At 37.1% G+C, this 15681-nt stretch overlaps 1 protein-coding gene across 7 annotated transcripts in view; it reads right to left on the bottom strand.

Moving 5' to 3' along the window:
- CCDC91 (coiled-coil domain containing 91) overlaps window positions 1–15681 on the bottom strand; it is a 174155-nt gene that overhangs the window by 32393 nt on the left and 126081 nt on the right. For all 7 annotated transcript variants that reach the window (XM_084497854.1, XM_084497859.1, XM_084497860.1 and 4 more), the window contains one exon: window positions 14513–14626. In XM_084497854.1, the coding sequence (XP_084353980.1) occupies window positions 14513–14626 (114 nt within the window). The remainder of the gene's footprint in view (window positions 1–14512; window positions 14627–15681) is intronic.

The following is a 15681-nucleotide window of genomic DNA, read 5'->3' as shown; positions in this document are numbered from 1 at the left end:
CTAAACGTCTTTTGAAGACTTCCAGGGATGGTGACTCCACCACTTCCCTGGGCAGCCTGTTCCAGTGCCTCACAACCCTTTCAGTGAAGAAGTTCTTCCTAACATCTAACCTAAAACTCCCCTGGCTCAACTTAAGCCCATTCCCCCTCGTCCTGTCACCAGGATGTTCTATGATTCTATGATTCTATGATTCTATGAAAATGCACAATATACAAGCATTGCATTTTGATCTGCTATAAACATGCAGACTATAACATTGAATGAGTTTTTTATAAAGCACTTAATAGCAATGAATAGGTAGTAAATTACGGATGAGATTTATAAACAACTAAATCAGTAGCACTGACAGTAAAAGTAGTGGAACTGAAAAACAGAATAAATTTGTAGCTCTCCATTCCATAAAACTTCCTAACATTTGTGTGCTTTTAAGAGTTGAAAATGCCTGGTTTTGAATAAAAGGCAAATAACATTTCAGGTTTCTTCTACACAATCTGTAACACTGTCCATGTATTTAAAATAAATAAATAAATAAATACGAAGCAGAGCAAAGAATTTCCTGACCTTTTGTCGTGGTTCCGCTCGAGTGGGCAGCCGAGCTCCACCACAGCCGCTCTCTCACTCCCCCTCCTCAAAGAGGAATGGGGAGAAAATATGTGAAAAGTGCTCAAGGATTGAGATAAGGATGAGAAAATCACGCAATAATTATTGTAACGGGCAAAACAGACTCGGCATAAGGAGATAGTAAGATTTATTGCCTACAACTAACAAGCGAGAGAAGTGAGAAAACAAAGGAAAAAAAACACAAAAGCACCTTCCCCCCCATCCACCCTCTTCCACCCCCCCCCCCCCAAGCGGCGCAGGGGAACGGGGGAATGGGGGTTATGGTCAGTCTACAGCACTTCTTCTCTGCCGCTCCTTCTCGGTCACTCGTCCCCTGTGCTGTGGGGTCCCACCCACGGAATGCAGTCCTTGATGAACTGATCCGGCGTGGGCTTCCCACAGGCAGCAGCTCTTCCAGAGCTGCTCCAGATATGGGTCCGTACCACGGGGTCCATCCCTCAGGAGAAAACTGCTCCAACCTGGCTCCCCTACGGGCAGCAGCTCCTGCCAGATCACCTGCTCCTGCGTGGGCTCCTCTCCACGGGCTACAGGTCCGGCCCGGAATCTGCTCCGGCAGGGGTCTTCCACAGGCGGCAGCCTCCGTCGGTGCAGGGCCACCTGCTCCACCGTGGTCTCCTCCACGGGCTGCAGCGTGGAACCCTGCTCCACCGTGGTACTCCATGGGCTGCAGGGGGACATCCTGCTTCACCATGGTCCTCACCACAGGCCACAGGGGACTTCTGCTCCGGCGCCTGGAGCACCTCTCCCCCTCCCTCTACACTGACCTTGACATGTGCAAGGCTGTTCTCTCACTCCCTTGACTCTCCCGGCTGCTGTGTGGCGCAGCGTTTTTTCCCTGTCTTAAATATGCTCTCACAGAGGCGCAAAACAACATCGCTTATTGGCTCAGATCTGGAAAACAATGGGGCCCTTCCCTAACATGGGGCAGCTTCTAGATCTTTCTCACAGAAACCACCCCTATGGCTCCCTGCTACCAAAACCTTGCCACGTAAACCCACTACACCTTTCTAGCAACAAATAGTTGGAAGCATATCTTAGTTTGAAGCACAGTAGTGACCAATTATCTGCTTTGATGACTGAAGTTTTTATAAGACATTTGGAAATATTTTGTTTTTTATTAAATTCAGCCTGACTCAGTTTCTGGGTAATTTACAAGGACACCATCAACATGGTGTCACACTGACACTGACATCTGAAAACTTCATAGCTACTTGTAAGTAACCTCTAAGATGACTGAAACTAAAGAGTATTTGTGAAAACAACACAAAGCATTGTGCTATTTCTCTTACTTTGCGTACTTTTAACTTACTGAACACGGGTGAAGGAATGATGAAAGATGAAGATGTCTTTCTTTCCTCTGTTCAGCATGAATCAGAACATGGGCTAACTGTTGCATAATAAATGAGTTAAATTCTGCCTTTCCCAGCTCTACATATTTGATAAGACAAATATTTTAGAAGTTATGAGACCTTCCTCACTCTGAGGTAGCCACTGGCAGAGAGGCCAGCAAACACAAAACAAGTAGGAAGCAAATGTGATGGTGACTTTCTTGAACCCTCCCTTACAACAGAGAATTGTAGATACCAGGAAGAATAAAACTTGGTCTGAACTCTCTGGGTGCCATTCTAGTCTGTATAGATGTCTCATCTGAGAAATAGACATACTTGCTTAAATTACAAAGCAATTGAAGTGATCTGATGTCATGAGTTAGGAGCCTAGAAGAACAGGTTCTTTGAATGAGTGAGTGCATGGAATACCACTAGGAAGATATCCAAAATGTTCCAATAGTCTGTCTCGATATTCCTGCTGTCTCAATAAAATAATTGAATGCTTTGTTGTTGCTGCTGCTGTTCTTTTTAAAGAAAGATCAAGGCAGCACTTTATGCTTTCCTCAGAGTAAAGTTGTCTTTTGTGCAACATATGAATCTCAGAAAGGAAGTATTTTGTTGGTTGCAGCGCTAACCTTCTAATGAAAGTTGTTTTGGAAGTGTCTCCTGGGAGGGTTTTTTTTCCCTGAAAAAAACTATTTTCCACTAATAAAACTAGTGTAAACACATTATAGCTCCATAGCTTGTAGGATCCACAGCATGGTAGAGGATGGATAGAGAACCAAACTGGGATAACTACAGCAAAGCTCTACTTGCTGCTGCAGTCCCTGACCATAAAAAGAAGACATACAAGATGCATGGTGAGGCTGACAGCTTGGAATAATACCAACTCCATTTGTTCATCTAATCTTTCTACAGCTTTCTATCTTCCACTGAAAATACTTAGAGTACATATGGAGTAAAATTATCGAATTCATAGAAACACTTGTGGTAATTCTCCTGAACACTGGTTCATAACAATGGCGAGACATGTTATCTTCTCTTTCAAAGGAAATCTCATCTACATTGGCTAACAAGATATATGTTTCATTTAAAAATGTATTCCTGACACATCTAGTATTTCCACACTTTAAGAAACAAAGGATAGAAATTACCTTTCAGCCTGTCTTAAGCATACTCATATTCTAGTCTGAGTAGGTTTTTTTCTTTTTGTACTGAATCCCTCATGCTTGTGTTTATTATTCTTTGCAGCAGCCATGTTGATTTGAATGATCCAATAGGTACCGAAAGAAAGTGAATGAGAAATTACAGTATGCCAAATATTAAATAGAACTAAATCAAGTTTTCTATAAAGAGAGGAAATACGGTAGAGTATCCAAAAGATATGTTGCAATTTTGTACACAGTACTATTTAGGTTCCTTTATACATGGTTGGTATGCTGAAGGCACTGAAAAAGATTAAAAATCATTCATGGTTAACTTATTCCCAAAATGTAATTTCATGAATTTTCTACTTGAATATTCTCAGAAAGTAGCTTTATCCATTAAGCTGTGGGGTAAAACTGAGGGACTAAACAATATTGGGAACTAAACAACTGTTGGGGAATAAAATGCATTGAAGAAGAGGATTTATTAATTTTTTTTATGTTGGCTTCAGGAACATTAAATATTTAGAACTTTTGTCCTAGTGCATGGTTCAGTGTTTATAAAACTAGTGCTTTATGGTACTGGTAAAACTTTGGGATTGAAAAGCTTAACCATTTGTATTTCAAATCTTAACTGTGAACAGCTACATACCAATCAAAGGTTAAAAATGGCATTGTAAAAGAAGTTGTGAATCAAAGTTACCTGCAGAGGACTACCTGGTTCCTGTTGAAAGATGATTTTTTTTAAACATAAAAGAATTAAGACAAAATAATGATGTACAGATAGAAATAAAAAAAATTGCTGGGCATCTCAGATGGCAGGTGGAAAACAATTTTTAATTTCTCTTCAATATTAGAAAAAAATCAGGCAAGATGGGCTCTCACCTCAGGAGAACTAAGGTGAAACCAAGTATGTGATTGACAAATGCTCAATGGACATAAATGCTCTTTATGTTCCTGCATCTACTTATTTCTGCCTTTAATTTTTAAGATAGTAAATCTATATAACCATTCAAATTAGTCAAAATTCTCTCAAGCAAAACTTGACCTTAGATTTCACTTATTAGAACAGAAATTCATAGGCTAAATATATCTTTTCACTAGTTTTCTACTATTTGAATGAAGACAGAATGTAAGCTACACTCTCCTCTTCCTGGAGACTTAGTTCAAAATGATTCAGGCAAGCATGAAACATTGGTAGAAAAGATGCCAATAAAGAAATCTGAAAAATATAGGAAATAAAGGTTTCTGCACCAAAATCTTATTTCATATCACTGAAACACTGGATCTAATTTATTTCATATTAATGTGAAGTTACCCTTTCAGAACTCCGTTCAATTATTTATTTGACAGTACTGGAAATAATTATTTTAGAACACACAGTACAAGTACTGTAGACATTAAAAACTCAACCACAGGAATGGAAAAAGAAATTAAGGAAAAAGGGAAAACTGTAGAAATGTCTCACAAAATCTTGTATGAACAGGTAATCACAAAGAGAAAAAAAAAAATCCAAGTAATTCAATTATTTAAAATGTCAAATATCCCAACAGTCAAATCCTCAAGATGGATAACTCTAAGAGTATGACTTCCTGTGTAAAAACTAGGAATATCCAATTAATTTTCTATGTTCCAGGATAAAGCTGACATTTTTGAAGCTGTTGTATTCACACTAAAACTAAACTGGACCTTTAGCATTTATTTAAATGAGGATACTTGAAAAAGTCCCTTATGCAAAAAAAAAATAAATCATAAAACACTTCAGTGATGATTAAACAAAGAGTTTCAAAAACAAACAAACAAACAAAAAAAACCACCAAACCCTTATGCAATTATAAACTATTACACTAACACCCCATTATATAAGAGGATAACATGTAGAAAGCCAAAAAGCTCTCTACTTCATGGCAACATTTTTTATGGTTCTGTACAGATACACACAAACTAACAAAAAAATATTACAGTACTATTTTGTCTCCTCGTACTTTTACAGATATATAAAATGTGCAGAATTAACAACTATTGGGAAAGTAATAACAGCACTGCAGGACTTGATGACCCTTTACTAAAGCAAAGAGTAATGAAGCAGAGGTGGGAAGTAATTGCTTGAACTTGTGATCAGAGGATTAGGCTATAGAACACATTAGGCAAAAGCAAGGTGCACTCAACCACGTACAAGCCTGACCCCTAAAACATTCCTATTTGAATGATGAATTCATAAAATAATAGTTTCCTACTGCTGCTCTTGCCATGAATTGGAAAAAGATTACGGTAAGTGTTTCAAGATAACACTTCTGTGACTACTTTGGAAATGGCAAAATATTGGTTTGAAAACCCATGAAGTCCATTCCAATCTTTTAAACAGAAAATTTGGTTATAAATAGAAGTGCATTCAGGAGCCAATCTGAATGCAAAAACAGAGGATCTGACTCAGAATGATGAGAACCCACAAAACCATTGCTTTATGGTTTTAAACAATCCCCAGACTTGTGAATTATCATATTTTAGTTAGCAATTACTAAACTGTTAAGGCAATTTTTGTGGTATATGGCTAAGCTATGCATTCTTGCTTCAATTTTCACTGGTGAAAGACTAATCAGAGACTGTGATAGAAACCTTAAGTTCATTTTTGAATCCTGAGATGCAGCAGGTTAGACTGTTTCAGGACATGTAATTCATACCTGTCAGAACAAAGAAGGTTTGAATTTGACCTTAAAACCACCTTTAAAATCAATTTAAAATCAAATACTAATTTGATAAAAAATCCTGCTGTTCTTCCACTTTCCTACAAGAACTTATTTTAAAAATCTCCATCAGGAATAATCACAATATATATTTATATATAAAGAAAAGAAGAAAATCAATAAAAAAGGAAGAAATCAAGAAGAAAAAAAGAAATCAGTAGGCTTATACTGACAATAGTACTACCTCAAATTTTTCAGTGTACTAATTTGGTACTTCCTCATGTTGGGAAACAACTGATTTTTTATTTTTTGGGTATAAAATACCTCCAGAAAAGTGAAATCCATTTTCATTTCAGTTGTTAATATTAAAATGTGACAGGTCCTCTTTGAAATTAATACTTTTAAAGTAATTAGAACCTACATGTACACAGGAATATAAATGATCTTTTCCTGGATCTCAGCAAGTTCACATCCTCAGTTTGAGGCTCATACTGAAAATGGCATTCTGAACATTGAAAATACAGCAGTGAACTGAGTGTAATAGCACTTCTATATTCTCCATGTTCTTTCCTGACACCAAAATCACTTTTTTTGCCAATATTTTACAGATCATAATACTTAATGTAAACAAGATCAGAGTATAAAATAAAGCATATAAGCATATATTTTTCAGGATCAGGACTATCAGGATATTTTCTGCTGGATAAACCACTTGGACAACTAGCCCAAAAAGTCACAGGTGAGTTACTTTTCCCTTCAAATTTATTGCAGGGGACTACAGCATGTTTTTTGTTTGTTTGTTTGTTTGTTTTTCCTAACTACTGTAGAGCAGTCTTTTTGTGCATGACAAGGTTAGTGATCCTAGCATTTGCAACTGACAGGAAAGAAAACACAAAAAATCAAAGAAGCTAATTAAGCATATATGTTAATAATATATTCAATTCCTATCTTTTTCTTCATTTTACATGCAGTTAAAGTATATAAAGTCTCACAGAAATTATTAAAGGAATGTATAATTTATATAAAAATATTTACTTGTCAGTATGTTTTACTGCTAGAATGCATCTGGATCCCTGCACCATTTCACCGGTTAGAAACAGAATGTGCTGTGTAACTACCTAGCTACATTATTTCTCAAAATATCTGGATAACACTGGATAGAAAATTCACTTCTGTCAATCTTTGAAGGCTTTTTGGAATATTTTAATATTGCAATAGTGTTTTTATTAAGCTGTTTTTTTGCTTTCTGTCTGCAATTTAATAAAAAATCATCTCAGCTATGAGATATATAAGGCAACTCTTTCAGGAACTGTCTTTGTGGAACAGCAGGCACTAGACTCCCTACATAAAAATAAAATGTGTAGTTCCATACTGCAAATTTAGGAATGGTTTCATTACTTCAAAATAAGACTAAGATGGACCTTAATGTACTTCAACATTGATTTTTATTTATTTATTTATTTATTTATTTATTCAGACACTGCTTTCTTGTTGTTTTACAACTTGTTTTCAAGCTTTTTCCCTGTTCAGAAATTAACTCTTACTCCTGTTAATCAACTGACTTGACTTCTCTCAGACCGGTGGAATCTGATAAATCACTTGTCTGCCTTACAACAATGCCTGTCTGCTACTCTACAGTTTCATAGGTTGTTGCATCTGGTGTAGGTTACACCTAGTTTTTTTTTTTCTCACAACTTGGATCAGTGAAGGGAGACAGTGTAAGCAAAAGACTATGACAAAGGTGTTGTCCAAACATTATTTTATACACAATGCTAACATACTTGTCTTATTCTTCTAATACAAAAGTAGAATACTTTCAACATACCTCCATAAAGTCTGTCACATAATTACACTGCACAAAGGAGCAAACAACCAATGTGAAAGTTCCTTGGAATTGCTTATAAAACTCACACTGTGGGACAAAGATATGTTTCTGTTCACATACTTCACAGCTATCAAACGGAACCAGAGTGTTCATATGATGGGCAAAGCCCCACATGAAGTTCATATAAGAAGCCTTTCTTTTATATATATATTCCTAAAAGAGCACTATGTACTCACTAATCAAATCTTTAATCAAAAATATTAGAGAAGTAATACAGTGTCAGGTCACCTGCCATGCCTTTGTCTCTTAGTCCATGGATAACATTTTGGGAACTGCAATATTAGGCTGTAGTTAAACTACCATTAAACTTTATTTCTTGCCACTAGGTCTCTACTTCTTGTCATGTCCTCCAAAGAGTAAATAAATATGTTTGTCCACATACACACACAAATAAGTGCCTACATACAGATGTGCAAATGTATAATATCACATCAGCATCATTGAGGAAAAAAAAAACAAATAGCTATCACACCCTGAAACCCCTTCAGATATATTCAGTGTGAAAACAAACACTAGAATTCTTAGAGACAATGCAAAAATGTAAAAGGCTTCTCACTCCAATCAATAACACAGGCACAGTGAGTCTGAATGGCTGGCCTATGCGATTTATTGTATCTTGGAGCACTTAAAATGTGGGGGCCTGTCACTGTACTGGCTATTTTTGAAGCAGTCAGATGAACAAAGACCACAATGCAAGCCCAGAGGTGATAGTTTATGAACATCAAGCCACAAAAGACAACACTGGCAAATGAGTTAGCAAATCTTGGGTGTATGTCAAATGGGACAGAATGCTGATACTCATGGACAAGTGCTTTCCTAGTGTTACTTCACTCTCTAACCAAACTGCAAGATATTGCTTCCCCCTACATCTAAGTCATCGAAGGATATAGGCAGCACCCAATAACGTACTGTAACTATGCACTGGATATAATCTAAGAGTAACATTTATTTTATGATAATTAAAAGTGAACGTAGTAGATTGCTATTTAATCCTACTTCAGTGCCTGTCTTCTTTTTTATATGTGTGTATCTGCATTCACCATAGAATCATAGAATCATAGAATATCCTGAGTTGGAAGGGACCCTTAAGGATCATCAAGTCCAACTCTTGACAACGCACAGGTCTACCCAAAAGTTCAGACCATGTGCCTAAGTTCACAGTCCAATCTCTTCTTAAATTCAGACAGGCTCGGTGCAGTGACCACTTCCCTGGGGAGCCTGTTCCAGTGTGCAACCACCCTCTCTGTGAAGAACCCCCTCCTGACGTCCAGCCTAAATTTCCCCTGCCTCAGCTTAACCCTGTTCCCGCGGGTCCTGTCACTAGTGTTAATGGAGAAAAGGTCTCCTGCCTCTTGACAACCCCTTACGAGGAAGTTGTAGACTGTGATGAGGTCCCCCCTCAGCCTCCTCTTCTCCAGGCTGAACAGGCCCAGTGACCTCAGCCGTTCCTCGTACGTCTTCCCCTCCAGGCCTTTCACCATCTTCGTAGCCCTCCTCTGGACACTTTCCAACAGTTTCATGTCCTTTTTATACTGTGGTGCCCAGAACTGCACACAGTACTCGAGGTGAGGCCGCACCAGCGCAGAGTAGAGTGGGACAATCACCTCCCTTGACCTACTAGCGATGCCGTGCTTGATGCACCCCAGGATACGATTGGCCCTCCTGGCTGCCACCACCACCACCCCATTTTCCCTTACATCATCAGAAAGGTGAAACATTGTTTTGCCTTCCTGATATTTATGTTCAAAAAAGGACCTATGTACTACAAGGTCAAATAAACTTTCAGGAAATTAATAAAGATAATTTTCTGGACATAATGTGTGTGTGCCTTTGCTGGAAAAAGCTTGCCTGGCTATTAGCGGTAGCAAGTGTGTTCAAATTTGACATAGAAGGGTTCTTCAAGGTGTTAAGGTTTATATAAACCTCTACAAGTCTGATATCTTTCAAAGATATCTTTCAACAGATATGTCTGTCTTACTTTATTTCAGGTTTGAAGCACACTTGAGAATAATTGTGGTTATGAAGTAATTGCAAAATAAAGGGCCAAATTCCTGTGAAAATTCCTTCACATCTTAGATATCCAGATTCTTAATATGTTACTTGTAGCAACATAGAAAACATTTTTCTAGTATAGTATTCATTGAAAATGCAATAAAGAAACTAAAGCTAAGACTGAAGTATATAAATTGAATCATTGTCAATATAGTTCATATATGGTTAAAAACTTGGGATTTTATTTTAAGTATAAAAAAGCACAATGACAATGTATTGTCCATCTTTAATTTATTGTCTCAAACTATATGTTGCCTTCAGAATTTCCTTTCTATTTTTGTTTTGTTTTAGTTTGCAGTGTCCTTTAATGAGAGGTGAATAATTACTGACATTCTCCGCTTGATATAGACACTTTGGCATTCAATAACATTAAATAACATTTGTTCTTATCTTAGGCATTTTAGCATGATGATATTGTTGCTTCCATTTCCCCCTCCTAACTAACTTTTATGCTCCCAAACTCTCATTTTTCATATAACCCTCCCCCCGCACAGACACTTGTCAGTTGTTCATTTGCCCATGAGAAAATACAGTCAAAGAGACAAGTTACCTTTTGTTTCACTGATACGGAATGTACCTCATTTGTGGACAACAGTGTCAAACATTATGTGTAAAACCAATTAGATAAATAATTCAGAGTTAATCTGTGAGCAAGTTTGAACTAGGGTCTTCATAGCTCCACCATAGGTATGAATAAATTTTATGTATATGACATTAAATCACTCAGAAATTTTATGAAACCTAGGACATTTAATTTCCTCAACTCTAAAAAACTTCTGTTACAAGCATATTGATCAGGAAAGAAAAGGGTTGAAAAGTACTGTGTAAGAATAAAGGAATATCAATTTTTTACTTTTTTTTTTTTTAAAGTCACTTACTACTACTTCAAAGAATCCCACACATACATACTATATGTTAAGTGACTGTTAAAGTGTATGTTGGATGCTGAGAAGCTGGATTTGTGAAATCTCCGAACTTGTAAATCATATGGTGTCTTGGCCTTCAAAAGTAACCACTATTATAGAAGTAGCATAGCTGGACTACAACTCAGGTCAGTTCTGGAACTGCATCAGGAGATTTCTAGTTTGTTTTCCTTGTTATGTTGACATATATATTATGTTGACATGCATGATCTCTACAAATAATTATCAATCTATTTTTAAAAAGACTCATTCACAGTCAATTCCTTCTAACACAAAGATCCAAACTAAGTAAATATTTACTGTTACATATAGTGTAGTATAATATTGGACTACATGTATAATGTACTGCAAAACTTGTGGGATTGACAGATCTAACTTTTATAAATTGATAAACACTTAACCACTGCTAACCAGGTTATGCATGTAAGCATTGTAGCCATGCTTGAAGGATTCTAAAAACTTGTTTTCAAAACAATGATGAAATGTACAATGTGTATGCTACCTTTGCAAGAGCACAACTGAAACTCTCCTCATCATTCAGTAAAAAAAATTAAAATAAAAATAATTAAATCTCAGCCTAGGAAGAAAGTTGTGTTCCCTGAGTCCTTTCTAGAAATTCCTTCCATAGGCTGATACTTTTTAATATAGTTCATAAGGTATATTTTGTACTCTGGCAGGTACATGGGCTTTGATCAAGATCCATTTACTCTGTCTCTTTCTTTTTACTCTTTTATATAAGCTATTGTGCCTAATGATTTGGAGTCAAAAACATCTTCCACTCTGAACTTAAATACACAACAAGTTCATAACACCAGTGACAGGATCAGGGACCCCAGATCCCCTGAGCTGGAGAATTGTGACTGTGTGAATAATAAACTCCCAGCCCAGCCAATCCCAAACTTGTCACCACCTGGATGCATGTAAGTCTATGGGTTCCAAAGGGATTCATGCAAGGTTACTCAGGGAGCTGGCAGATGTCATTGCAAAACCTCTCTCAATTATTTTTCAAATGTCTTTGGAATCTGGGGATGTCCTAGCTGACTGGAAGCTGGCAAAAATTATTCCAATTTTCAAGAAGGGAAAGAAAGAAGACCCTGGTAATTACAGGCCTGTCAGACTCATTTCAGTGCCTGGTAAAATTATGGAGAAAATTTTTGTGGGAGTTATTGAAAAACACCTGAAGGACAATGAGGTCATTGGTCACAGCCAACATGAGTTCATGAGGCAAAGCTGCTACTTAGCAAACCTAATTTCCATTCCATCTAGCTGACCAAGGGATGCCAGTTGATGTTATCATTTTGGATTTCTGTAAAGTCTTTGATACTGTTTCTCACAATATCCTTCTGGACAAAATGTCCAGCATACAACTAGAAAAATGGCTTGGATGTTGAAGGTGTTTTTGTTTGCAGATGACAAACTGGGAGGAGCTGTTGACTCCATCAAAGGTGTAGAGGTCTTGCAGAGACATCTTGACAAATTGTTGGGCAATCACCAACAATATAAAGTTTAACAAGAGCAAGTGTCAGATTCTGCACTTGGGAAGAGACAACCCTGGCTATATGTACAGACCAGGGGACGAGATGCTGGACAGCAGTCCTGCAGAAAGGGATCTGGGGGTTTTGGTCAACAGCAAGTAGAATACGAGTCAACAGTGTGCCCTGGCAGCCAAGACGTTCAACTGCATCCTAAGGTGCATCAGACACAGTATTGCCAGCCAGTCAAGGGAAGTGATTGTCCCGCTCTACACTGCAATAGTGCAGCCTCAATTTGAGTACTGTGTGTGATTTTGGGCACAACAGTATAAAAATGAAATAAAACTATTAGAGTGTCCAAAGGAAGGCTATGAAGATGGTGAAGGGTCTAGAGAGCAGGAAGGATGAGGAGCAGCTGAAGTCATTTGGTTTGTTCAGCCCAGAGCAGAGCAGGCTGAGGGGAGGCCTCATGGTGGCCTGCAGCTCCCTCATGAGGGGAGCGGAGGGGCAGGCGCTGAGCTCTGCTGTCTGGGGACAGCGATAGGACTGGAGGAAATAGCAGAAGCTGCAAAAGGGGAGGGTTTTTTTTTCAGTTTGTTTGTTTGTTTGTTTTGCCAGGCTTTGACCCCACATACTTTTAATATAAACAAGATTATAAAGGTATGGTGTACCTGCAAAGGAGTAATAAATGATGTACAAGTCCACTTATATACAAAGGAAAACTTACAGAAACTCTGCAGCAAGTAACTGAAGACTTTTTCTTTTGTTATTTCAAACAACATATAGGTTTATTTTAACCAAAATCCCATTTATTTTTCTCCCAGATACAGCTGAAATAATCTGATCTGGGAAATCTAGACAATCTCACCATCAATTCAAAATTGTGTGATCTATATATCAACAGTGAAGAGAAACATAGAATCATTAAGGTTGGAAAACACCTCCATGATTATCTGGTCCAACCATCCCCCTACCACCAATGTCGCCCACTAAACCATGTTCCCAAAACCACATCCAACTTTTGCTTGAACATCCCCAGGGATGACACCACCCCCCTGGGCAACCCATTCCAATGCCTGACTACTCTTTCTGAGAATTTCTCCAAATTTCCAATCTGAACCTCCCCTGACACAACTTGAGGCCATTCCCTGTAGTCCTATCACTAGTTACCTGTGAGAAGAGGCCGACCCCCAGCTCCCCACACCTTCCTTTCGGGTTATTGTAGAGAGCAATAAGGTCTCCCCTGAGCCTCCTCTTCTCCAGACTAAACAACCCCAGTTCCCTCAGCCACTCCTCATAGGACTTAGGACATAGACATAGGACTCTGTACTACACAGACTAGTTGAGTTGCAATACTGGTCCTATTAACTAAGTTATTTATTGTACTAGCTGTTCTAATATGAGATGCATTTTCACTTTCCCCAGAGCTCATCCTCTGTAAATGACTAACTTAACATATAAACAAATTCATTACGGACAGTGTTTTCCCCTGGACATCTATTTAAATGTCTTTCCCAATAAGACGCACGCTGCTAAATGTAAACTTCTCCACCCACAATAAGAGAAGAAGAGAATTCAACCAACATCTTGAACTACTAGTAGAGTGAAACTTCTGAAGTTAAATACTATTTTCCACAATATTATTCAGCCCATAATAGCAAGGAATATAACAGACCAAAGACACTACCTCATTCTGAGGACAATGATACCAATTAGATTCACAATTAGTAATTTTGTTTATGTAGAATCCTTATGATTATAATTATTTTTAAAGATTCTCAAAGGGGAGGAGTGTGTTAATTTATTTATTTTATTCTCCTGGAAGTGAATCAAGCTTATAAAGTTACAATTGATTGCTTATGTACAAACATTAGTCTGCAAGTATACATCATTAACATAGCTGAAACCATTTCAGAACAACACAATATTTTTTAATAAGACCAATGTACTGGATATAAATCTTTCCCCACTGAATATCATATATTTTCAGGCCCTCATATAGTATGGGTAAAGAGGAAAAGTTAACCTTTGTTTGCATACAAACTGCAAAATGAAGCCTATCTGTGAACATAAAACAGCATGTTATTGATACTGACCTCTGATCACAACTTGAATTTGACAGACTGCATTTACAACCCCATCTTTAAGTTACTGTAATAAGAAATACCACAGATTTCAACTGTTTCATTCATTTCTGCTTTTTGATTTGTCATTAACTTATAAGTCTACAAATATTCATGAAGAACTTTATTATACTAACAGAAGTTGTTTGAAAAAAGTAGTGAAAAATCTGAAGATAAAACTTCTGTTTTTCTGTGCATTTCAAGACAAGCTTCAGGATTAATAAACTTCATCAATTTCTCACTTCAGGAAATAAAACCCGTTAGCCACTGGTAACTTACCCTTTTCTGCTCTTTAATATATTCCAGCAGTTCCTCCCTTGTCCTTTTCACAGCTTCTTCGATTGCCTTTTCACTTCGTTTTTGCTCCTCCATTAATGCTTCCTTGACAATTTCCTTTGTGAAAGGAAAACATGTTAAGTGTAAATATTACAAGTATTTCACAAATATAATTCAGTTCATCCTTTTCTTTCCTACTGGAAGTTTATCATTACTTTTTTTTTTTTTTTTTAACTATAATAGTTACTTTCCTGCCCCAAATTAATATGACACTAAATCAATTCTGATTGAGTACTAGAAGTACAATAAAATAGAGAAAGCCGGGAACAACTTAAAACACATATATCACCTCCAATACAACTTATTTGCATAAGTTATCAGCTAAGGAAAAATTTTCCTGGACTAAACTCACTGTCCTAAAGATTAAGTCCCGGCATCCCAAAGTCACTCATGAAAGAAGTAACAACAATATTTAGCCAAGAGTTTTGTTTTCAAAATTCAGGAACATGAGATGACAACCAAAATTCCTGAAACACACAAAAGGTTAATATCATAAGAAAATTAGACAACATCCAGTAAAAATAATGACACAGTATGTGTTAAACTATTTGGATGAGGAAAGAGAGAGAGGAAAGGAAAAAGGGAAAAGAGAGGATTATTTATTTATTTAAGACTAATCAGAAAAATCACAGGATTCACTGTACATTATCTTTGAAAGTGTGGATACAGAATAATAGATTGAATAAATAGTGGACCTCAGCTGAAATTTCATATCTGAGATAGGGCCTTGGGAACAGGTAGTTAGAGTTCACTTGTTTGATTGATTGAAGCAATTTTTACTTCTCAGAAGCCATTTGTGATGCATTTGTAATTCCTATGCTTTTACACTAGACATTCAAAAGTGGATGTAGCAGAAATACTATCAGTGCACCTGCAGAATGAAGCAGGGATGTGATGTACTTCTGCTACTCAATATCAGCAGACTTAAGCTTTCTTACTGCATTCACTGTTAGTGAATAAATAGTAAGCTGCCATCAAAATTTAATAGGATGGAATTTATTTATTTATTTTTATAGAAGAGAAACATAACAATATAGCTATTCAGAAATATTACTTTAGTTTCTTGTTTTTTTTGTTTGTTTTTGTTGTGTTTTTTTTTTTTTTGAAAGAAG

This window comes from Aythya ferina, assembly GCF_964211825.1.
Source record: "Aythya ferina genome assembly, chromosome: 1".
NCBI lineage: Eukaryota > Metazoa > Chordata > Aves > Anseriformes > Anatidae > Aythya > Aythya ferina.
Note: the sequence above shows the minus strand (reverse complement) of the source record. Positions and strands in the feature narration are given on the sequence as shown.